The following is a 26,560-nucleotide window of genomic DNA, read 5'->3' on the forward strand; positions in this document are numbered from 1 at the left end:
ACCATTACAGGTCAGAAGAGTTGGATGTAATTGATAACAAGAGTCAACAACCGAAAAGGTCATTTAACATTCCAACCCTGTGATCATGCAATTCATAACAATAAACTAGATCCAATGTTTGGTTCCTAAAACTGTCTCTCTCCAGGTTCTATAATATCAGGACACAATAACAAAGCCCTTCAAATAAACAGCATGTAGTATAGCATTTTGTATAAGGAGCGGTCTACTCTTGTGAATGTGAAATGGCAGTACATAAATTTTGCGGCGCCAACTTCAAAAAATGGACCATTTGAAATGCAATTGCATACATGCATCTAACTGCATAACAATATAGAGAGCTCCTGTTTCATTATTTTGGCTTCAATTCAGAAAAAAAATTCTGAAGAAAGATTAAACATAAGATAGTAGCAATGTGAAGCTCCTTCATTAGCATTTAGTGTATCATTCGTTTTCTAAAGATCAGTCTAGGAGCAATTTTAAATGTGAAATGGTAGTAGAAAAATCCTGCAGAGCTAATTTCAAAAAATGACCGTCTGAGATGCAATTGTATACACAAAGCAAAGATGCAATAGTATATACAAGCAACTATCTGCATACAGGCACAAGGAAAAAGTGCCAGAAAAAATTGACTGAGAACTACTATTATTTCTGATTTGAAAGAGTCAGCACATCAGGACGCTGTGGGGTGTGAATCATAACCATTTGGATGATCTTTTCGCCATCTCCAGGCATCCGCCAAGCTTGCTGTGAGATCTGTATGTTGGGCTGCCCACTTGAGCTCTCGATTTATTTTTGAAACATCACTCCAGACTTCTGCATAATCGCCCTCCCTCCGTCCCAGATATGAAACTCTGATGTTAGTTCCAGTCGCTGCATGACAAGCCTCCACAAATTCTTTCACTGAGACCCCTGCAAGCACACAACAGGTTCTTTACTTCGCCAAGTGTGGTGAAAAATAGCCTATTAACAACGATCAAAATATTTCTACACACATCTGGATGTGTGACCATGACTGATCTGGGATGAGGTTCTCTAAAAACCAATAAAATGCTCAAGCAGCTTCACTTGTTAAATTTATATAAAAGGGATTGATCTTGCTAATGATAAGGAGAAATGAGTTGCTCCTTAAGATGGGCACTCACTGATCAAATACATACCTTTTCCAGTTCCTACATTGTAAATGCTCACTTTTCCAGGTGAACAATGGCTTAAGGCCTTCACATGAGCATCAACCAAGTCTGTTACATGGATGTAATCCCTAACACATGTACCATCTTTGGTTGCATAGTCTGTTCCTCTGATCTGCCAAATGCATGTTTGATATGTTACAAAGGCCAACAACAAGAAACTGGGAAAACATTTCTTGCTATAAACATCACTTGCTAAGTACAATGATTGCTTCTTCTGTTTTTATATTTCAACTTCTCCCTTGTAATTTCTATGATGTATTACATTAAAAGCAGACCAAAACAAATATTGCTTCCCGTATTTGCAGTTGATCCTTTGTTTCTTACATTAAAGAGTCTGTAGAAGAACCTACTGGTCTCTTTAACTTCAATGCCAACCAGAAGAGAGAATCGTTTTTAGGTGACTTTGCTCTCCTGTTTCACTTCATTCATTTATTATTGAATTTCTGGTTCACATGGTGTGTAGTGTTGGGCATCATTTTCATTGATGTACATAGTCAAATTTTCACAAATATACTATGTTTACTTATCAGGAAACACATTTCCTAGAGTTTGCAAGAACACAACTTGATTGCATGATTTGACTGGAATGATTTTGGGAGTCTCATAAGTCGAACTGACATCCATTTTCCTTTAATTGTAGAGTATGTTTTCTTCCATCTGGAACGATGCTCATGTGATACTGAGCTACAAGAGATTCACATTTTTAGGTCTCAAAATCAACCTGCAGGCCTGGAATGACTCCCATGACTGCATCAAAACAAGCACCAGATATCCGCCCATATTTTCGTAACTCTGGTCTCGGTGCTTCACCCAGTCTCCCCTTTGGATCTGATCCAATCACATTGAAGTATCTGTAAAGAAAGATGAGAGTTTCAAAGCAGTAGTACCATAGACAACATGTATACCTTTCTAAGGCTAGAATGAGGATAAGTACAAAAGGAAGGTAAGGTAGAACACAACTGAGAAAAAAGTGGAAAGGGAGGAAACTGAGGGGGGAGTGGTGGTTTGCGGAGGAGGGGGGGGATGAGCAAGGACAGAGAAAGGTTTGTTGGTAGGCTTGTTAGAAGATAACATGAAACAGAAAACGAGATCAGAAAATAGAAGGCTTAGTTAATGTCCCCATGTCATGCAAAAATAAAACTTTAGTTAATATGGCCTCTACTTCATAGACCCCCTGCGTAGATTTCTGGTTCAGTCATTTTGCGAATAAATTTCCCATTTTTAATTAAGCCCTTTTTTCAATAACTTGAAGGACTGCCCCTCCATATGTTTACAAGGGTAGATTCTCCTTGCAAATAAAGCCTTAATATTAACCTACTTCATTCTTTCCTTACCAAAACCAGATACTTCACATGGATGCAAAAGAGTTAAAATGACACTTTTCCACCCAAACAAAATTGTGGATGCCAAGCTATCATCCAAAAAAAAACCTCATACTACATATAGCAAGCTGCAGTCATGTTAGATCTGATCAACTAGTAAAGAACAACTGGTAAAATAAACAATACCCTGCTTTGTGGAAAGGAAACCAACCGGAGGATGACTGCACCCATATCTGACTTTCTTGCATGGTCATGGATAATTTCTTCAGCCATCTTCTTTGCTTTTCCATATGGATTGATTGGAACCTGAGAAAAAGCACAGATTAGCAATTTTCTCTACTGTTATGTAACTGAAAGGAAGTAGCTTGTCGTCTAAGATCAAATGATTTGTTTCTATAGGAGAGAACTGATCCTTCCTCTTTTAACAGAGAAGTATCCAAACAATACAAATAATATTCCATAAACACTCCTTCCCTTGAATATCGGTTGCAGATCAGATGAGATTTCATGCTAGAAGTGACCTTATGCGTGCCTCAGTCCCACTTCATTAGGCATATTCCCTTTGCGTCAATGTTGCTATTTTCCCTATCAGAATGCCAAGGACTGTCATAAGAATTGCACTCACTCGGACCGTTCCGTACCAAAATTTGTCATCTGATGTCGAAGCCACTCGCTGCCTGATCATCCCTCGACATGGTGCACTATCAAGTTTCAATGTTGGCCAGTTCATACTTCATGAGGCCAAGCCATACAATTGAATCTTATCTTTACTTGCCCACTTTGTGCCTCTAACAGCTCATCCGAATGCCATGCCCACTTTGATGCACTGCGATCTCTCAGTGCTGGCAGTTACCTTTCCACACAGATGGCCAAGGCAAAGATCATTGCTTTCAACATCTCACCACCAGATTGCAGGGGTATAGCTTCCTCTTGGGGGGTGCAATGCTCTAGAGGTCATATTCTATGTTTGACTAGAAGTAGAGTTTTGTTTTTTTCCAAGAAAAGATCCATTTAGATACAATTATCAACTATCATGATTGTAATGACAAAGGGAAAAGACTGAATGTTTGCAGCCTGCTTCACGAACTTGCCTAAGATAGGCCAAGAGTAGGTGCAAGCCAGTGTAGTGAGCAGATTCTTGATTCGTGAGAATGTAGAAGGTGCATATAGGCCAAGTCTTGCTAAAAATGCCCAAGGTCTCCAAGAACCTGCATGGTCCCAATTCACAAGGTTCTAACTCACTGCCTAAGGTAACCCAAGGGTAAGTGCTAATAGGCTGTGTAGTGGGCTATCCAACCACCAGATTCCTGCCATATCATGCAGCTTGCTTTCATATGTGCATAGGTGTGCAGCTAAACACCCTGAGGTAGTCCACCTTGGGTTTTCTGTTATACCAAGTCTCAAAGGGAGTCACAGTCTTCAAGGCCTTGGTTGGCCATTCGTTCACCGAATTCTGCAATTTTTCATTTCTGAAGTAACCTTCTTTGGAGGAGTCTCCAAAGAAGGCATATGCTGTACCTTCCCATGTCTGAAGTAACCATTGCCACACATGCATTTGACATGCTGCTTTCATGTTTATCCAGCTGAAACACACCTTGATTTAAAAACTATTTGATAGCCCTCTTCTCTATCCTTGACAATGCATTTATCATCTTCAAAAATGATGGCAAAGCCTCTTTTCTGAAAAGATGATACTGATAGCAAATTCTTCTTAATCCCTGGCACATAAAGGACATATGAAAGGCATAAAGCAATCCCATCAACTAATGACAGCTTTTGTTTTGTTTTGAGAGCCATCTTGCGAGGCACTTACACCCACTAGACATCTCATGGAGAACGCTTTCCCCCCACCATATGTATTCGGTGCCAGCTTTAGTGTGGACTCCCCACTAAGCAGAGAGCGGAGAAGATACCAGGACCCCAATAGCAAAATCCTTCCAACTCCCTTGACAAGGTATGAGAATTGTTGGTATAAGACGTTCTCCTGCCAACTGGAGCAGGCTGTGAATCAGCAAACAAACTTTTTCTGGAAGTAACGTGCCTAGAAACCCCACTTTCAAAGCACTGAAGCATCACTCACACTAAGTGAGGCAACCTCATGGTTGGCATCACACCTGGCATCATAACTGGTAATAGGTAGATACAGCAGCCTGTGAAGGAATCTTCAGCACTGAAACAAGCATAATCTGCCTTAAAAACAGCAGGAACATCTCGAAATCTGCACCAGAACTGATCACAAGGTGCAAAACAGATCCTGGAGTACACCTGAGCAGACACACAGCTTCGAGCAGATGGATGAGGGTGGTGGCTGTAAGAAAACGGCCTGATTCAAGCTGCAGGTGGAGATTTCCTGCGACAAAACTCCACTCCTAGGATTGGAATGGAGTGGGGAGTGTCAAGCAGGGTCACAGGCAATCTGATACCAAATGTGAGAGATGGAGATGGTGAAGGGAGTAAAACCGTTCCCCGTCTACCCCCCCCTCGCATGCTGCGCAGCCCTCCCCCTCCCTCCGTCAGCTGCTGCCGCGCAGCCAGCCGCCCCCCTCTCCTCATCCTCTGCCCGTCGCTCCTCCTCTCCCCCCCCCCGCCACGCTCCACTCACCTCACCCCGCCTCGCTCCGCTCCGCTCACCTCACCTCACCCCACCTCGACCCGCTCCGCTCCACTCCGCCCGCTCCGCTCACCTCACCCCCTCTCCACTCACCTCACCCCGCCATGCTCCACTCACCTCATCCTGCCTCGCTCCGCTCCGCTCCACTCACCTCACCTCACCCCGCCTCGCTCCGCTCCACTCACCTCACCCCCCTCTCTTTCTCCTCCTCTTCCCCCGCCACCCCTTTAGTCCCCACCTTCTTCCCCCCCGTTTCCCCATACCTCTCCCCTTCCGTTTCCTTTCCCTTCCCCCGCCTCGGGAGTTCGCAGTTAGTCAAGCGATATGGCGGCTACGTGCCCGGAACCGGTGGCCCAGACATACCCCCCCCCCCTCCATCAGCCTATCGCGTTACATTGACAGAGCACCAGGTCTCCTTGGTGAAGCAGGCCGCCACGGATTTCTCCCAGACATCAGTTTATGGGAGAGTCATTGGCTACTCCCCTTCACGAGTAGACATCAGGGACTGGTTGCAGTCCACCCTCTACCTCGAGGACAGTCACATTGAGGAGGTTGCACTCATGGGACGTGGCATCTTCTGGCTTAAGCTCTCCTCAGCACAGGCTACGAGCGACATGGTCAGGCGATCCCCTACTTCTGTGGGTGGGAAGATCAGCCTCATGGTCCCATGGTACAGGGGTTTCAGTGTAGCGGACTTCGATGCCCGCTTTCGCATTCCTCGCCATCCAGTACCCTTATCTTCCTAGGTCTCGCAACAGAGCTTCGCCCGATCATCAAGGACCTGGGGGCGCACTTTGGTTGGCCTATGTAGGACACCTACGTTGATGCGGCGGCAGCCCAAGGGGTGCCACGTGTCAAAGTGGCAGTCCTTGATCCACAGAGCATCCCCTCGGAGTTTGAGATAGAGACAGACACAGGTGTGGTGACGCAGTGCATTCTGGTCACTGGTCGCCCAAACCAGTGTCTGAGATGCCATGGCTTCGGGCACCAAGCTCGCTCATGTCCTCGCTTCACGGGTACAGAACCTCAGAGGACCCCCGTTCAGGCAACTCAGGATACTCCACACCAGCCAGCGACATCCCTCCCGAAGGGGAAGGCTGAACGGAGGTCAAACGAAAACGGAAGGGAAACAAAGCAGGCCCCAAAAAACCTGCCCATCTACAGCTAGAGCCCCCTCCGATGGTCCCTACTCATCAGCAGCCCGGTAAGGGGAAGGAGAAGGGAAAGGAGAAGGTCAGCCAGCCTCCCCCTCATCCTTCACCCCGCCCTCCCCCCCCTCCCCCCTCCTCCTCGATTCTCCGACCCCCACCCCCTCCAGGATCCCCCTCCGCACCAGTGGTTTCCGCTCCACTCTCTTCCTCCAGCATGATCCAGAAGGATCCCCCCCCTCCACCTGCGCCACTTGCAGCCCCGAAGCCGGCACAGACCTCACCCTCGCCTATCCCTCCGGGCCCGGCGGAGGGGAGAGGCCCTTCCCCGCAAGTAGCTAGCACCCCTCACTTCGGTTCAGACTCCTCATCTTCGTCCCCATGCCCAAGGGCTGCTCCTAGAGCTCTTCCATTGGAGTTTTACCGAGCAGGTCCTTGGGATTACTTGGATGCAGCGGGTATTGGCTCCTTTCCCGCATGCCTAGACATCAGCATCTTCTTCCTCCGCAAGGGGGCGGAGGGTAAGGTGTCCATCCTTGCCCCACACGATGGTCCTAGCTATTCCTTCACTATCTCCAGTGAAGGGAGACGAATGAAAATGTTTGGGAGACGATACGAGACCAGTCCCAGGAGCAGGTACAGGACTGGATTGGTAGCAGAGCAGCGGAGCCTCTTCAGCAACAGTGGCAAGAGGGTGATGTTCGTCTGCGTTGGCACCACAGCGCCAAACGTTTCCGACTCCTAGTCATTATTAGACCACCGCTGGAGTGGGCCTACGCGCAAGGGCTTCGCCCATGGAGGACTTCAGAGGTTGCGGGCTTCTACAGCATTTCCTTGGCAGAGGCGTCGAGCTGGTTAGAGACAGCATACCACCACGGGACGAAGGGCCTTTCCCCTCTGCTGAAGGTTTTAGAGGATGGGTCCATTTTGACTCCTCGGGCTGAATCCGTTTTGTGATTACAGCCCGCTAGCCTTTAGGCCTTCTTGTACCTCGCTTTCAAGTAATATAACTAGCACTACTTTTTGCACAAAAAAAAAAAAGAAGGGAGTAAAACCATGGAGCTCTATTAAAAGGAATTTGCAAGAATGAAGATACAAAGGATGTCAACATGAAAAAACCCCCCTAGGTTAGAAATGAGATTTTCAATGAGAATCCCGTCATGCCCAGCACAAGGAGCTCAAGCTTGTCATAACACATGACACATGATAAGGTGGAACAACTATAACGAACAGCATTCTTTCATGTTTTTCCTACCTTCATCAAATGCCTATCAGATGTGTGATAGACACCTCTAGTTCCCCCACAAGGGGTGTACTCTCATGATCTGTTGGTCTCAATAGGCCTTGGGCCTTTTGCACATGGATGCCCCCCTCCCCCCCTCCTGACTCTCTCTCTCTCTCTCTCTCTCACACACACACACACACACACGCATACACACACACACACACAACTGAAAAATAAGGCAACGGAATTAGCTAAGGTCAAGGCTGCTAGGAAGGATGGAAAATGGGCAGTATATCGTGGAGGCATAGCAATCATCAAGGAGTTTAAATCTAAGCCAAAAGACTCTTAGTCTTAAACTGATGTATGGCTGATTACGTTTTTCAAGCTTTAAGTAAGATACTCTAAATAATTGGTGTTAACATCCACAAGTACAACCACCAAATGCAGGGTAATCAATGAGTAAAGGTGACCAAACAGAATGATCAACTTTAACAAAACAAGCTCAAGGGAGTTTGATACCCAAATACACCAAGGCCAATGATTACAAGCAATGTGCACACGGAATGAGTATAGCTCAAACACAAGCAGTTTGATTCCCAAATACCCCAAGCCCCCCCAAAAGTCCAAAGATTCCAAACAACATGCACAGGTTGTACGTTCCAGCTGTCTCCGCCCAGAACATGAAGGTGTTGGAACAAGGAGATGCACACTTCAGTCTGCATACGCCTTGCACTGTTCAGCTCCACATCCACAAGAAATAGCGACGCCAACGAAAATAGCCATGAAAGGAGTACAACTCAAACTCATGGAGTTTGATCCCCAAATATTCTAAAGAAAAGGCTTCCCAGCAACATTCAACTCAGGGAGTCTGTTCCCCAAATATCGTCCCGGAATAGGGTTTGTTGGAATATGAAGCCGAAGTGAGTCAAAAATGTGTGTTCTAGGTGGTCTAGGTGGTGTTTTATAGTCTAGTGAGTCCTAGACGTGCCACGTGTCATATTGGGAGATATCCCATAGACATTGTGACTCTCTAGAGTCTAGTGTCACACTATATAGTGTTGTACTTGTCTATTGTCTATCACAACAGTCAACATCAAGCTATGAATACATTGTGAGTATTTTGGTTATTGCCTTGCACTTGTACTTTCTTTCCTTTCCATTCTTCCTTTAATTATGCTTTCCATATTTCCATTCCGTTCCTAGCTAGCTTCCATGTCCCTTCAGGGTTACCGTTGAGTGTCCCGACGAAGCTGAGTATCGCCACTCCAGGTTTGAGTCTCATGCACCATGCATGACACCAAATAGGTGAAGGTGTAAGGATGCTCAGGGAGTTTGAGTCCCAAATCACCCGAGCCTAGGAGTGGCGAGGCTAACACAAGCGCTATTTGGGAACCTGTTAGGATCACCTCCTAATACTAGGTTTATCCCAAGCGCTTTAATATGGTTAACACAAGCACTATTTCCGCTAGTAGGGAGAGTTGGTAAGAAGAGCAATATGCCTTGGCGCCCTACGAGCCCAAGAGCCCATGGTTGTAAAGTGAGGGAGAGTGCTAAAAAGAAAAAGGGTTGGCCCTCCCTTCAAAAGGTGACTTGTATAAAAGGCCAAAAGTTTGACTTTGGTCTTCATTGTTGTTTGCACAAGTTTGAATACAAGCTCCCTCTTCTCTTCCAAGAGAGTGTTTTGAGTGTTCTCTTGTTTCCATTGTAGTGCCTTTGTGGTTGTCACTCTATCCCCTTTCACTCCCTTCTCCTTCTTCCCTTCCTCGTCCTCCCTTCTCCCTCCTTCCTCTCCCCTCCCCTCTTCCCCTTCCCCTTCTTGCATGAAACCACATTGCAACAATCCGGAGGCCGCTTGAGTGACACTTACGGACGGCTCATGCTATGCATTGCTCCCACAAGGAGTAGCTAGGAGCGGAGCTCCGTTGGCATATCTTCAACTACCCCATGACACGTGAGTCACCGCCAAGACCCATACTACATTTTTGGCGCCGCTGCACAGAAGAAAATGTATGCTTTTGCATTTGCACTTATCTTTCTTCGTTATAGTCCCATTGCACAAGTTTTCAAGCTTAACTTGGAGCTTGTTAGTGGAGTTGTAGGAGAGAAGAGAGGTAGAGAGAGAGAGAGAGAGAGAGAACAGAAATCTGTTTTTTCATGTAGGAATGTCAATTTTGAGCTTGGGAAGCTCGTTTTAGTTGCTTTTTGGTATTTCAAGTTGATAGGAACGTAGTAAACTTGATTGCTAAGGTGTGTGTGTAGTCTAATCACCTCGAAAAACAACAAAACTAAGGATTTTTGTCAAGTTTTGGAGTAGTTTCATGTTCTAGAACTTGCCTTTTCTGAGTTTTTGCATTTTGACTTCAAAAAGTGTTTTTTTTCAAGTTTTTTTTCATTGAGTAGGTAGATTAGGTAGTGTAGCACCCCCCCATCACAAAAAAACAGAAACAAAGACTGCAAAATCTTCAGAAATCACCCAATCTCAGTCGGCGCAGCTGTGTTTGACTATCCCGCCGAGTCGGCGTGGTAGCATATCACACTGACCAGATTCCCCGCCGACCGACGCGTTAATCGGATCCCACTGGTCAACCGTAGTTGACCCAGTGCCGTAGTGCTTCTCCGCCAACCTAACCCCTGACCACGGTCTATCCCGCCACTTGGAGTTAATGCTTGTCAGAGTTACTTCCGCACCAATTTGACAGGTCATTAACTGGTGATGTAGTGGTTCCCCGCCGATCGTTGCTATTTTACTATCCCGTCGCTGGCGTGGTGAACCTACCCCTCCGTCCGTATCCATAATCGTTCCCCTCCGCCATCGCGTTACTACATCGCACCGCCCATCGTTGTGAAATCCCGCCGTCCAATGTTGTCCGCGTACTACGCCATTGTCGCTATACTATCCCGCCAAGTCATTTTTTCGTCGACCGGTGTTATACCGTATCTCTATGCCCCTGGGGATAGTTCGTCCTTCGGATTGCACCAACCACGTGGCACCTATTTCTCCACCGATCGTCACCATACATCCATCCCCTCGCCCAGTTCTATTTCCTATCCCGTCGAGTCATTTTCTCGCCGACTGGTGTTATATTGTATCCCTACGCCAATGGGGATAGTTCGTCCTTCGGATCGCACCGACCACATGGTACCTATTTCTCCACCGATCGTCGCCATACATCCATCGCACCACCCGGTTCTATTTCCTTATTCCGCCAATCATCGCGGAAAGGTTACGCCACCGCCCGCTGCCAAAACCATATTACACCGCCATTGCTATACCCGCAGCCTGCCGTTCAGTGCTGTAGTGCTAGCCCACCGACCGGTGCTGTAGTACTACCTCACTGACCGGTGCTATACCTCTTGGGTAGCTAAGGAATTAACAGAAAATTCCAGAACCTCAGTTCAACTTAGGTGTCCCCGGCCAGAGGCACCCCACATGCACCTGAGGTCCGGAAGGATATTGCCAAAGGGTCTAGTGCCAGAGGAAAGTGCCTCGAGCTACGCTCAGCCCACCCTCCCTCCTAGATGGGGATCCAGTAGCTCGATCCCAAGCCTCCACTCGTTCGTAGGACCCCGTCCAAAAAATCAATCTAGTTCAGACAACACAGAAATCTGGAAGGAGTAATGCAAGACCCCACAAGCCCAAGGGCATCATCGAAAGCCCCTTTCACGAGTGTAGCTTCTCCCAACTCTCCTGCTCCTTCGGTTGCATCTAGGCTTAGAGGTACGTTCTCTAATATGGCTCCTTACTCACTATGCGGCAGTACGGCGTCCGCCTCCACCGCATTCATCACAATCATCGCATTTAGGTCTAGGTGAGTCAGTACCGTAGGCATCTCACCTGATGCACCAACCGCACACTAGTCCCTGCCAAGCCCACCGCACGCACACACGGTCAGCACTAGGTGACTAGGGTCCACTCTTGCATTGTTTATAAGGGCTCATGTTCTCACACGATGACCCCCTTGTCACGGCACTCAACACAAGTGCACTCTACTCCACCCACACTTCACCCACCCCACCCCCCCTTGCTTCCCTTTTTTCTATTTTCCCACAGTCACTACAACACCGACCGTGGCAGAAGGGTTCGCCACCGACCATTGTTGAAAGGTATGCCACCAACCGTCGCTGAAAGGTACGCCACCGACCGTCGTCGAAGGGTTCGCCACCGACCGTTGCCGAAAGGTGAAGGAGAGGGAGTGAGTGAGAGCAAGAGGGAGTGAGAGAGTAGGAAGCTTGGAAGCTGAAGACGTAGTTGCAATAGAATAGAGTGAAAAGAGTACAACACAAAGTGAGAAGGATAAGGTTTTGTCCTAGTGACAAAACCTTAGTAGTCACTAACCATAGTTAGTGAACTAACTGCAGTTAGGGGGAAAAACCTCTAAAAGAGGGAAAAGTGCCCCTAACTAGCTTATTATATTACATTGGTCACTGCTGAATTATATCTATAATTCTAACACCCCCCTGCAGTGCCAATGTCATGTACAAGGCTGATCAATCACCAAACGGATATAAGTTCAGGGCACTGCGAAATGCCTCAAACTTCTCACGTGGTAGCGCTTTGGTGAAAATATCTGCAACGTTGTCATGTGTGGACACAAAGATCATACTGATCTCTCCTGCATGCAACTTCTCTCTGACGTAGTGATAGTGAACCTCAATGTGCTTCGTGCGAGCATGAAACACTGGATTCTTTGCCACTGCAATGGCACTCTGACTATCAGTGAGAATTGGAGAAGGACCCTCCAAAGACAGATGAAGATCAGCAAATAAACGTCTCAGCCAGACACATTCAACTGTTGCTGTGAAAGCTGCCCTGTACTCAGCTTCACATGATGAGGTAGCCACTGTAGATTGTTTCTTGCTCAGCCATGAAATGCAAGATTTTCCCAAAAAGAAACAATTGCCACTAGTGGACTGCCTAGTGTCATAATCACCAGCCCAATCTGAATCACTGTAGGCATGCATCTGCAAGTCACCCCCCCTGGGAAATAGTAAGCCAAAAGACTTGGTGCCCTGCAAATAACGGAAGATGCGCTTAACTGCCTGCCAATGCATAGTTTTGGGGCTGTGCATGTACCTGCTCACCTGAGATACTGCAAACTGAATATCAGGCCTAGTATTGCAGAGATATATGAGGCATCCAACAGCTTGACTGTAAAGTGTGGCATCAACTGATTCTCCTACATCATGCATTGTGAGTTTCAGCCCCGGTTCCATAGGAGTAGATATGGGCTTACACTCTTGCATGTTAAATCTGTCCAAGAGTTTCTGAACATACTTGGACTGAGACATAACAGTGCCACGTCTCTCATGAGAGAACTGGATCCCCAAATAAAAGTGAAGCAGCCCCAAATCTGACATGTCAAAGTTGGTCTGCAAATCAGCTTTGAAATCTGCAATTTTTTCTTCATTGACCCTGTGAGCAGTAAGTCATCAACATAAAGAAGGATGACTAAGATTTCCCCCCCATCCATCTTGATGTAGAGGGTGCTCTCAGTAGGACTATTGTGCAGCCCCTTGCTGGTCAAAAAGGCATGTATTTTGGCATACCATGCACGAGGGGCCTGTTTCAGCCCATATAAAGCTTTATTAAGCTTGCATACTTGAAGTGCATTTGCTGTAATTTCAAAGCCCGGAGGTGGCTTGACATACACCTCTTCCAGCAAGTCCCCATTCAAGAAGGCTGTTTTTATGTCCAACTGATGAACATTCCACTCAAAATGTGCAGCCATTGCAATTACTGATCGGATGGTGGTCATCCGGGATGTAGGAGCAAAAGTCTCCTCATAATCTATGCCCTTTTTCTGAGCATAGCCTTTAGCAACCAGCCTGGCTTTATATCTGTCAATGGAGCCATCTGGCTTCCGTTTGACTTTAAATACCCATCGTGTGCCAATAGCATGTTTACCCTCTGTGGCAAGTCCACAACATCCCAAGTCTGATTTTTTGCAATGGACTGCAACTCATCGTGCATGGCATTCATCCAATGCACATTACCTTTTGCTTCTTCAAATGTGGCAGGCTCCTCCTCATCAAGGAGAGTACCTGCATATGCTGATTCCACTGAATTAGCACCTTCCATGTGCCTTGCTGCACTGCGAGTCCTGCCAGGTAACGGAGCATCAAGTTTACTCTCCCTGAGAGTTTGTAACAGCCAGTTTGGGACTGTTTTTGCTGCATGTATGTCTGCAATTTCTTGCTGCACCACTTGTTCCACTGCCTGTTGAGGAGGCAAAACATCCTGTGGCGGAATTGAAGCATTTGAAGGTTGCTGTAAATTCTGATTTGGATCAGAAAAATCAGCAGGGGAACCCAAAGCAATGGGTAGCAACCCTTGAAAGACATCTTCTGAAGATGAAGGCATTTGAAAATCAGCCTGAGTGTGAGCTGAATTTTCAGAAAATATTACATCTCTACTTACAATGATTTTGCGTGTAGCAGGATTGTAGAGACGATACTCCTTGCTTTCTGCACTGTATCCAACAAATATGCATTTGATGGCTTTATCTGACAATTTGTGCCTAAATTCAACTGGCACATGTGCATAGGCAAGGCATCCAAAGACTCGGAAGTGATCCACTGAAGGCTTCCTGTCATTCCAGACCTCAAAAGGAGTTTTTGTTTTTAAAGCCTTAGTGGGAGCCCTGTTCAAAATGTAATTGGCACACATTAAACCCTCCAACCAGAATTTATGAGGCATGTGTTTGCTTTTCAGCATACATCTGTCCATCTCCATGAGGGTTCTATTTTTCCTCTCAGCTTTGCCATTTTGCTGAGGGGTCAGCCTGACTGTGAGCTGATGCACAATACCCTTTTGCTTGAGAAAAGCATCAAATTCTGCAGATAGGTATTCCCCACCTCTATCCGTGCGTAATGTCTGTATCTTGAGTCCGGTTTCATTTTCAACCATGGCTGAAAAGTGTTTAAACACTGTGAACACTTCAGATTTCTTTTTCAGCCCATAAACCCAAGTAAAATTGGAGTAGTCATCAATAAATGTGACAAAGTAGAGATGACCACTTAATGACGGAGTCCTCATGGGACCACAGACATCACTGTGTATAAGCTGCAATTTGCGAACAGCTTTAACTGAACCATCCTTTTTGAAGGGGAATCTATGCATTTTACCTAAAATGCACCCTTCACAGGCATGTGGAGGAGGTATCTCAAGAGGTGGCAATGCATCAACCATTGAAAATTTCTGAAGTGTCATTAAGCTATTATAATGCATGTGGCCATATCTGGCATGCCATAGTGCTGCATTTTGCATGGCAGCTGTAGGGGTAGAAATTGCCAAAGCATGGGCTGCTCTTTTCTCAAAAATATCAAGCTAAAAAAGCCCACGCAGCAGAGTACCAGATAACATTAAGGCATAATTAGCTTCCCTGTCTCGGACAGCACATTTGTCATCCTCAAAGATGACCTGAAATCCCCCTCTGTTAAGAGTGGACACTGAAAGGAGATTTTTGGTTATGCCAGGCACATATAAGACATCAGAAAGTCTGAAAATTGAGCCATCAATTGCAGTGAGCTCAACTTCTCCTGTGCCACGTACTGAATATGAGGAGTTGTTGGCACAAGTGACTTTCTTACCAACAGGAGGTGGATGCAAGGAAGTAAAAAGACACTTCCTCGAAGTGATGTGCTTGGATGCACCGCTGTCAAAATACCATGTGTTCAGTGTTTCATTAACACTGAAAGCAGATGCATCTGTAGAAGAGTCAAAGCTGCAAGTCAAAAATGCATATGTATCATCACTGCAAGAGGCTGTACTATCCCGAGCATCTGGAACAGCCAACCTAGAATCAGAAATGCAAGATAAAAAGGCATAATCTTGACCAACAAAGTTGGCTGCAGCATCCCCACTGTCAGATGCACAAGGGGCTGAATCTGAAACAGACATTCCTGAGCTGTTTTTCTTTTCTTTTGCAATCCTTTTCCTGCATTCTGCTATGTGATGACCTGGCTTTTTGCAGTAGTGACAAAAACCCTTCTCTTTGGGCTTACTTGCATCACTTTTAGCCTTTTGTGAAGGCTGTCCTGACCCACTGGAAGGCTGATTTGCTGTTGTCTTTGCCTGTCCCTTTGTTTTTTATTTAAATTTTGAGAGCATGGCTTGTTCACCTGCACGTGAAGCCAAATTTTTCCTGGTCTGCTCTTTCTGAAGCAGAAGTCCTATCAACTCATGAAAAGAGAGAGGATTTGCACCCCCCCTCAATGATAAATTCAGCGAAGTGTGAAAGCTGAGATAAGACTCAGGAAGAGAATTCAGAGTGGTTGTAATCATCTCTGAATCAGGAATAATTTCATCTATGTTTAACAACTGCTCTCTGAGATCCTGTAGCTTTGTGAGGTGGACTGACATGGAGTCACCCTCCTCCATATGTGTATTGCTCAACTCTCTTTTTAAGAAAGATACTCTGGCATCATTCCGTGCTGCATACATGCTTTCCAAAATATCCCACGCTGCCCTGGAGGTCTTACACGACCGGATATGCGGAATGATTGATCTTTTCACTGAAAGAGAGATGCATGACAAGGCTAAGGCATCTCGTGAATCCCATCTCTTCTGTTCTGGAGTATTGACTGTAGCTGCACCAACAACTTGTCCTGCAGCTGCACCCTGTGCACGACCTCTTCCACCTCCTTGCTAAGGAGGGGTAGCAGGTGCAATATCTGCTGGTCGGATTTCATCCCCATTGACATAATCCCATAAATTGCGAGAAATCAGAATATTACGTACCATGAAACTCCAGAGGGAGTAGTTGGTACCATCCAACTTGTCTTCCTGTGAAAGACCACCGAACTGGAACTCATTCTGATTTTGATGGGCCATATCTGAGAAAGAGATTGAAGCAGATACTAAGCTGAATTCCCTTACTGGGAATAAAATGCACAACTCCCAAAAACACAGCCAAGCACGGGCTGTATATGCAACTTAGATTTCTGTACTTGAGCTGCCAGAAATCTGTCCAAGCATCAAACACTCTCCAAAATCTGCCAAAAGTGTTCCAAACACTCCAAGAAAGGCAGTATGTACTGAATACTCCAAAAAATGCTCTCCCAACACAAAAGCCCCAATTTGTGGCTAGAAATTGCAGCCAGAAAGGGGTAAAAATGCTAAAAGCCCCAAATCTGCAATTTTAAAACAAAAGCCCCAAATTTCAGACTATATCTCCAATTTTGCTCCAGATGTAGCTCCAAAATTGCACAATGATTGCAATGGCTGCAATATGCAAAATGCCCCAAATGTACTCCAAAACAACTGCACCAAACTGTAGTTTTCTGCAAGATGAGCCTGTCAAAGAACACCCGAGGCTGACAGCAACCGGTGTAGATCTACAAGTACAGATGGTAAGTCCAAACTGTACAGTCAATACAGATTGTACGTACTCTACGGTAAGTACGGAACAGGCCGTACAGTACGGGAAGCAAGAGCTGTACGTGACTAGCGACGATGTACAGCTCTGAAGTGCGGAGCTGTACGGTCAACTTGTACGGCTTCCTGCGCAGGTACGTCGAGCAGAACAGGTACGGATAGTGTACGGCGCGCAGGTTACGGGAGCAGAGCTCTGTACGGTGGCAGATGGCAACACGTACGGAGCTTGTACGACGATGTACGGTGGCAAATAGCGACACGTACGGGGCTTGTACGGCGATGTACGGCACTTCACGATGTACGGGGCGCAGAAATGTACGGCGAATTTCGTACAGTCGTACGGACTGTACGGACGATTTGGAGCAGACTTAATACGTGGAGCAAAAAAGTACAATGAAAGAAGCAAGGAGCCCGAGTCTCTTGGACCTGCTCTGATACCAAATGAAGGAGAGGGAGTGAGTGAGAGCAAGAGGGAGTGAGAGAGTAGGAAGCTTGGAAGCTGAAGACGTAGTTGCAAGAGAATAGAGTGAAAAGAGTACAACACAAAGTGAGAAGGATAAGGTTTTGTCCTAGTGACAAAACCTTAGTAGTCACTAACCATAGTTAGTGAACTAACTGCAGTTAGGGGGAAAAACCTCTAAAAGAGGGAAAAGTGCCCCTAACTAGCTTATTATATTACATTGGTCACTGCTGAATTATATCTATAATTCTAACAAAAGGTTCGCCACCGACCATCGCTGAAGAGTTCACCACCGATAGTCGTTGAAAGGTTCGCCACCGACCGTCCTTGAAGAGTTCACCACCAATCGTCACACTGAAAGGTTCGCCACTGACCTCCGTTGAAGAGTTCACCACCGATCGTCTCGCTGAAAGATTCGCCCACTATCGCCAAAAGATTCAACACCGACCGACGCCATCTCGATCCCCGCCGGACCGTTGCTATCCCAATCCACACCGCCCCGTCGCCATTTGGGTACCATGCCGGCCGCGGCCACGTTAATTCACACCGATCGTCACCATCGATGTTCGTCGCCAACCATCGCCATAAACTCAGCACCGACCGTCGCCATACAGTATCCCACCGATCGGAGGGATAAAAATCTATAAAAGCAGGCCTACCTCGCCGGGTCGTCGCCATAGCAGTTGCAGCCAAACTTTGTCAAAATTTATCCAGAAATCTGACAGTTTCCTGCCCACTTTCCCTCCATCCCTAATAGCAAATTGATGTCCTCTTGTTCTTCCTCATGCACCGATTCCCTCGTCACGCAACTCCCACTTCTATTTGCCATGGAGTCTGAACATGACTTTTTCGAATTCGAGTCACACTTGGACCTCCACCCTCGCCCTATCCCAGAGGCCATCGGCCCACCAGACTCGCAGAGCACCCCTTCGGTCACAATTTGAATGCCGGACGAAACACCCGTGGAGGACTTACAGAATGAAGACACCTCCACCAGACAGGCGACTCAAGAGGAGCCAGCCGCAACAGGCACAACCCCCACGAAAACACGGAAGCGCACCCCGACGCCAACCACTGGCGAGTACAAGATCGTGCGTTCACAAGCGCACTCACCATTGGGAGAAGCATGGCTCCAAGAGCTAATGCTTGTGTAGTCCACTCGCGCTTTGCATTCGAGGGTCGGGACTACACCCTCCACTACCACACTGCAGCAGCATATGCCGCTCTCCAGGACCCAGCAGTCGTGGAAGCCCTTAACTTTTCAAGCTTGCAGAGAGTAGCAGACCGCTTCCCATGCCACCTGGACATGAAGCTATTGGCGGAGTTCCTCAAGACATACGACAACAACACCAAAATCGGAGTCTTGAGAGATGCAGCAAGCAAGCCCCACCACCACCAAATCAATCAAGACACGGTACGGGCAGAATTCAACCTGCCAGTGGTGGCAAAAAAATATTCCCAGCAAAAGAAGAACCTCGACTCCCTAAAGAAGGTCTGTCCCTACGACTGCCACAAGTGTAGAGGTCGCATCCAGTTCAACACCATCTACAAGCCCGAAGTAGAGCATCCAGCAAGAGCCCTGCAATGGCTCACTCAAGTAAAGCACTCGGACCATCATCAAACCATTGTGCCCAATATCTTGCTGAGGATGGTGAACTTTCAAAAGACGAACTCGACTGACTACTACTGCACCCAGATGAGAGAGGACCTCACCCATGGGGACGTCATCGGCAACCCCATGTTGTATATACTGGTCCTCTACTACCCCAAAAGTCAGCATCCGCCCATCAGCTTCGGACTTGCCGAGAAATCCGCCATCGGTCCGATGCCGACCGAGCAGGAAGAGACAGAAACTAGGCCCAAGAGAGCGAGGACAACACCAAGTGCCACTCCAGTCATCCAAGTGCAACCGGAGCCAAGTCAACCGCTCAACCGGTATGAGGAAATCCAGTTGCACGAGTTCATGCAACAACAACTACGCATGCAGTGGCTAGGTCCTCAGGATAAGGGCAAACAAGTGCAAGGAGGGTCTATTCTCATTGAAGACCTCCAAGGCGATGACACCATCGAAATCGGCCTCCATCCAGGTGTCGAGACTACGCCAACAACCCCAGCTGCATGTTGGAAAGCTGAAAGGAAAGGAAAGAGTGGACACAAACTCAGAATACTTGCATTACTTGGTTGTAGAATGAAGAAGAGTGAGGTCCTTAAGTAGGCACCTCATACATGCTCACTGACATCACTGATGACCTCGGAGCTCCACAATCATCTCCTCAATCTGCTCCTAGATTCTCTCAATCATCCTATGTGGCTCTCCACCACCTAACTGTGCTTGTGGGCACCTAACTGTGCCTCTAGCACTCACACATAGAAACATAAGGTGTGCCTGAGGCATACACCTTGAGATATCCCAACAAACCCCCCCTCAAGGAAATGCCTCAGGCTATGTCAAGGATACATCTAGTCTCATAGTTTCTCATGCCATCTCATGGTGGTCAAGGATAAATCTATGGCTAGGTTCTCATGCTAGCAAGGGTTCCCTTGGGTGTAAGGTAAACAAAAGGGATACAAAAAGACCTTCCAATGGTTATCTCCCCTGCATGTACATGCACACAATGTCTGCAGGAGATACCATGGAGCAAAACATACACATGGCCTACATCATAAGGTGACCAGAGGTGTTTACAAAACACACAAAAACACAATAGTTTATTTCATTCATTTTGGAGGACTATCCAGGCTGAGTACCTTGACATAAAGAGAGAGATCTGGAGCATACATAGAGATGTGTTTAAAATGCATAATCTTCAAAGGATGCCTCATCTTGTGGAGGCTCATTAACTGTAAGTAGATTTGCATTTTCTGTCTTTGCTTTGGCTCTGCAAAACTTCTCATTATGGTTGTTCTTGCCACAGTGCTTGCATGGATTAATTTTGAAGCAGTCCTTTGAAAGGTGATTTGTCTTTCCACAGTGGATTGCAAGGGGTATACTTGCCCTTCTGGACTTTTACAGCATAAGCAGTGTCATTGCCTTTCCTGAGCTCCATATGCCTTTCTTCTTCTTGGAGAGCAGAGATAATGCCTTCAAGGTTAGGATTGGGAAGATTCTTCAAAGTACTAACAATGTGATCAAATCCTTCAGGCATACTCTTAAGTAACACTGCCATAGCATCATCAGGAGTGATAGGAGAGTTGATAGAAGCTAATTGAGTCATAAGACTCCGCATATAGTTGACATGAGCTGCTAAAGTAGTACCACTTGCCATCTTTAATTCAAAGAAAGAGATTTTAAGTGATAGTTTAGAGATGTGAGAGCTTGCACCAAAAATCATGTCTAGCTTCTGCCAAGCTTCCGAAGGAGACTCCAAGTCAGAGATATGGTGTATATAATCATCACCTAGAGCAAGAGCAATTATACCTGCTTTTTCTTCTCTAGCTGGATCCCTTGCCGGTCATGTCGGAGTTGAGGATTGTCCAGCATTGGAGGCCGTAGAAGAAGGAGTAGGAGTCGGTTTGACAAGTCCCCATAAGTTCTCCCTCATCAATGCAAATTTCACCTTCATTTGCCATGTATGGAAGCCCTTTCCATTGAACTTCTCAAGATTAAATATGGTAGCCATGAGAGGGTCTAACCTAGGTATTGGGCAGTGTCTATCTCTCTTACAAGGCAAAAATAATTAAAAGACTTCCAAAATATGAGCACTTGATGTAGCAAATAGTAGTGACCAGATTTCAAACAATGATGCTTCTTCTTACATGCTTCATAGAAGTGGGTGAAATAAACACTTTCCAATCAAAACCAGGTCTAGCAAGTCAAAACAAAACTGAAGCAACACTTGTACTGAAGTTATTGAAAACTTCAAAAGACCAGAAATGCTAGAGTAGCATTTTATGTAGCATCATTTTCAAAAGCTTGTCAAAACTGTCAAAACTAGAGAGCTGAACTTGGAGGGCTTATAACTCACTCTTCAAAGCAAAAGAAAGGGGGCTTTCTGAGGCAAAAGAAAGCTGGTATACCACAGTAGATCCTCTGGGAAGAAGAGGCAAAAAACGCGTCAGGTCGCCTTCTCTTCCTTCAACAAAGTCGACTGGTTTTTCTCTGTTTTCTCCTTCAATATGCAGCCATTGCTGCTTAGATTTCAGCACAAGGTAGCCCAAGGTATGGAGAAGCTTGCCCTGAAAGGAATTAGAGAAAGAAGGAGCAGGCGCAGAGAAAACGCAGCAAGAGACATCGACGAAAATCGTACAATGGCGACCAGCAGAGGTGAAGATACTTCAATTCCTTGCAGCCAGAAATTCGCCCCAACAAGATGGATCTCCAGCTGGAAGGGCGTGGGAAATGGGTGAGAACCGGAGGAGAACAGGCTCAAGCAAATTTTGGGAAGAAGAGGGAGAGATGGTGAAGAAGAAGAAGAGGAAGAAGATGATGATGTGGCAGAAATGGGCTCAAGGAGGATCAAATGGCTCTGATACCATGTTGGAAAGCTGAAAGGAAAGGAAAGAGTGGACACAAACTCAGAATACTTGCATTACTTGGTTGTAGAATGAAGAAGAGTGAGGTCCTTAAGTAGGCACCTCATACATGCTCACTGACATCACTGATGACCTCGGAGCTCCACAATCATCTCCTCAATCTGCTCCTAGATTCTCTCAATCATCCTATGTGGCTCTCCACCACCTAACTGTGCTTGTGGGCACCTAACTGTGCCTCTAGCACTCACACATAGAAACATAAGGTGTGCCTGAGGCATACACCTTGAGATATCCCAACACTGCACCCTTCGTCTTAGTCTCCACCACCCCTCAGGAGACCTCATTCTTCGCCACAGGCACCTCCTCCACGCCATGGTCAGGCCTAGCAGAGGCCATACAATTTTACAACGCGCCCCAGTACAGGGAAACGGGGGGCTATAGTCATATGATGGAAGAACAGTTGTCACGCACCGACGTCATGGAAATGAACCTCTTTGAAGCCATGGCACAACTGCCGCAAGTTGCCCGTACAATCTTACAAAGGAGGCAACCAGCAAGGGCCTTAGTGCACCCTTTGCTCCAGCCCACTGAGGCTTGTATCTTATCATCCTTTTCGTGTACTTTGTACCTTGTCCCATATGCCCATGAAGTCTTCTGCAGATGTTAATACATCTCTCTCTCTCTCTCTCTCTCTCTCTCTCTCTCTCTCTCTCTCTCATTATAGACTCATCATATTCCCCTTGCCCGTCGTCGTAGCCCTCCCTTGTAGCTCCTTGTAGCTCTTCGTCGTTAGTAACCTCGACTAGCACAGTGACGCGGGCACACAGTTAGCAGGCGCAGCTACGCCACCAATAACAGTGCTGTCAGTAGCTTAACGCTAGTAGCACCCTCAGTAGTGCACCCACAGTAGCCGGTCAACAACAGCCCGTCAGGAGAGGAAGGAGTGGAATAGGGTTCGTGCCGCCATGAGGAATCTTGTTTCATAGCAGGGCATACGCTCCAGGGTTTGGGCCGATTCCCCAACGCAGCCATCGGGGGTTAGTCATAGCAGGGGTTACCAAAATACATGCAGGCCACCATGAATGGGGAAGCCAAGATGCCCATGGCTTTCCACAAGGTCAATACTTTTACCTCGACCCCAACCAAAGATTCATACTCCATTGCGGCCCTCCCTTCGCCCCCCCCCTCCCTTACATGTTTGCAAAAACGCCTTCCCCATATGCCAAGAACTATCTACAACATAAGAGAATGGTGAGCATGATTGACCCACAAGAGCATATTTAATATCTACAGCAGGAAATACGTGAGCTCAAGTTCAGACTTGCAGCTCTAGAGAGAAAAACAAGTGCTTGGGAAGTACAAGGGAGCCAGGAAATTATTCATGAAGCATTGCACATACACAACACAACAGCACCCACACCACAGATGGTGACTATAGTCCAGGACTTGGTTACAAATCAATGAAACAGGAAATTACAGCAACATTGGACACTAAAATCAACACATTGGATGTGTATGTACAAGTACAAGAACACGGACAAAGAGTGGTAAATGCAAGAATCATACGCATAGGGGGTATACTAGAGGGCTGGTCTGAAGGAAGTCAAAAGGAAAAGCTGGAAAACATCATGGAAAGAGTCCCACAAATAGAGTGGGAAGCTGAAGATGTAATTGCTGTGATCTAGGATGGGACACAAGCCAAAGTAGGTTTCCAGGACAACATGAAAAGAAGCAACATTCTCAGCAAACCAATAAGTTGAAAGGTACTAAGATATAGATAGCGGAGGAGCTCACTCCAACTCAGCTCAAACTCAAGGCCATTGAATTCACTAAAATGGAGGATGCTCAAAAGGAAGGAAAATGTGATGTTCACAGGGATGAAAAGCACTTATCAGAGATTTCAAATCCAAGCCTAAAGACTCTCACTCTTAAACTGATGTTGTTCAAGCCACCTTTAAGATAATACTTGAATGTAGTTATGCTATAATAATTCGGGGCTGAGCTGCCATAGGCACTCCCTCGATTCTCTCTAGGTTTTCCAAACGATGTAAGTCCTTTTGATGTTTTGTACTGTGTCCCATAGCCCGCGAGGCCTTCTACGGACATCTCTCTCTCTCTCTCTCTCTCTCTCTCACACTTTTTTTTTTTAGTGATATCCAGTGCAATATATTTATATGCTCATGAATTTACATGATGGGAGGTCTCCGAAATGGAGAGTATCCCAAAGATCAAAAAACTAAAAAGAAAAGCTCTATGCAAGAAGCATCCATATCACCCTCATGGCAGGCATCATATAAGGATTGCCACAATGAGGCTCGGAAAGATTCATATGACTTGTAAATCTGCTGACCCAAGTATGCCAAAGTATGCTCACTCTAGATTGTCCAAAGAGCCCAATATCTCACCCAAGAGAGAAATAGTGAGTATTGAGACAAAGACCTCATAAATCTGCCAAAGAGCCAGAAATGTTTCCCAAATCTGTGACTCGGGAAACAGAGCCGAAGATGATCTGAAATTCTCTTGAGGAGGATCCTAGAACACGGGCAGTGCCAAAGCAAATGAAGAACAGTCTTTGAAGGAGCCTGACATCTTAAACGTGTGGATGGTGCAATGCGACGTTTAGCAAGTGTGACTCCCACTGACAATGTGCCTGTCATACATCTCCAAAGAGAAAGTCTTTGTTTCAATGGCATTTTACACTTCCATAATATCCCGAGATTCTTCCGTCACCATGAGAGGGGCTTCCTTATATGCCACAGAGAATTAGCATATTGCTGAATCCATGGAGCAGGCTGAAGAAGCCTGTAGGCTTTGATGGAGGTTAAGATAGAAAGAGGAACACGATGAGTGCATGTAGCAGAGGGTTGCAATTGCCAATCCGTAAGCCTGTCTGTGTCAGCCACAGGAGGAACAGGTAGAAAAGGATGTAACAAATCAGCAATTTTCTTCCATATAGACCTATGATGCATAGGAAGCAGTGGCCTGAGGAAAAGATAAAACATAGCCCTGATCATCTACCACATCATGTATGTATCTAATTCCCAATTTCATGAGATTGTATGCCCGAACAGGTTCCTGTAAAGCGAGTGGAATGTCAAAGATGGCACTCCAATGAATACTTTCTTTCCTCATTGAGTTTGTCCCCGAGCAATTATCAGGAGCCCATTTTACCTTAGAAAGTACTTGTTTCCACTCAAGTATCAGAGCAGTAAAGAAAGGACAGCCAGGTATCTTCCCTACAAATCTCCCAATGATCAGTAGTCCAATGACCATAAGCACAAGTCCTCATGTTGACACACATGGATGCTAGTATACAAGTCCATGGCTATTGTTTGTAGAAAAAAGTATGCAGCATAGTCACCTTCCTTGCAAGTACATGATATCTTATATTGAGGACATTAAGTCCACCATGCATCCTAGGAGAGCACACCATTTCCATCTTCATCAGTCTCAATGCTTTCACAGCATTTTTTGTCCTCCATAACATCTCCATAGCTTGAGACATAAAGGCTGAAATATCCCTGGAGGACCAATGCAGCAAAGGCAAATAGAACTGGACATAGGACATTACAATGGACTGTACTATTCTGAGCCTGACATGAAGAGGCCAAGTAGAAATCTTCCAATATTCCAGTTTATGTTGAAGTCTTTGGAAGATCCATTTTAGTTGCTACTTCCTCGTGATATGCCATCCTATGGGATATCCCAAATGCCTGACTACATCTTTGGAATGCACTACCTGACTTGGCCAAAGAATAGAATGCCAGTCATATTGTTTCAGGGGAAGTAATTTAGATTTGTCAAAATTGACATGCAATCCCGCTGCCAAACCATACAATGAAAGAGTGGTCATAAGCATGTGAACTTCCCGGGGAGAATTCTGTGGCATAAAGAAGGAATCATCAGCATATGCTTGTGCCAAAAAAGATGCAGCCCCAGGGATTTTAAGACCAGTCATCTGTCCTGTGTTTGTAAGATGATCAAGATACATTAAAAGGGGATGGGTCGCAATGGCATAGAAGAGAGCACTGAGAGGGCAGCCCTGTCTAACTGATTGACCCAATGTCCATGACCGAGACAGATGACCCCCAAGAATGCACTGAGAAGTAGAGCCAGAGTAAAGTCAGTAAACTGCATTTGCTATCTTGGGACCAAAGCCCAACTTTGTCATGATTTGAGAGATAAAATCCCATTGAACAGTGTCAAATGCCTTAGCAATATCCACCTACAATATGAGCACATCTTGATGCGAATACTTAGCATATTCAATTGCAGTCAAGGCATTGGATATATTGTCATGGATTTGTCTTCGCGGCACAAACCCATACTGATGAGGATGAAGTCCCGCATCCAGTATCCTGTGAAGCCTATGCACAATCATTTTGGCAATGAGTTTATAAACTATAGGCATCAAAGTAATACGTCTCAAATCTGACATATGGTACACAGATGTTTTTTGGGCACAAGTTTGACTATGCCATGCTTCCAAGAGTGCGGCAACTGATTTTCTTGCCAGGCAACATTGATCATTTGCAAGAGGACTTCTTTCAAATCATCCCAAAAAGAAATATAAAATTCCACCGTAAGGCCATCCAGGCTAGGGGACTTGTATTTGCTGAGGTGGAACAATGCATTATCAAGCTCTGTGTCAGTAAAAGGTCTCTCCAAAATAAGAGCATCATCCATTTCCACTATTCCAGAAACATATTGGAGAAATTCAGTCCTAGCATCAGTCATTTGATTTGATGGGGAACC

General features: G+C 46.0%; 1 protein-coding gene across 2 annotated transcripts in view; it reads right to left on the minus strand.

Annotated features, from left to right (window-relative positions):
• Positions 1-366: 366 nt before the first annotated feature.
• Positions 367-26,560, minus strand: part of LOC147898372 (putative UDP-arabinose 4-epimerase 2) — a 36,929-nt gene continuing 10,735 nt past the window's right edge. For both annotated transcript variants that reach the window (XM_087378881.1, XM_087378882.1), the window contains 4 exons: positions 2,724-2,818; positions 1,912-2,041; positions 1,158-1,302; positions 367-909 (listed from right to left, as the gene is read on the minus strand). In XM_087378881.1, the coding sequence (XP_087235007.1) occupies positions 671-909; positions 1,158-1,302; positions 1,912-2,041; positions 2,724-2,818 (609 nt within the window). In that variant the 3' untranslated portion in view covers positions 367-670. The remainder of the gene's footprint in view (positions 910-1,157; positions 1,303-1,911; positions 2,042-2,723; positions 2,819-26,560) is intronic.

Source organism: Dipteris shenzhenensis, chromosome 9, assembly GCF_047967505.1.
Source record: "Dipteris shenzhenensis isolate YYH24624 ecotype China chromosome 9, Dip_SZ_1.0, whole genome shotgun sequence".
Lineage (NCBI taxonomy): Eukaryota > Viridiplantae > Streptophyta > Polypodiopsida > Gleicheniales > Dipteridaceae > Dipteris > Dipteris shenzhenensis.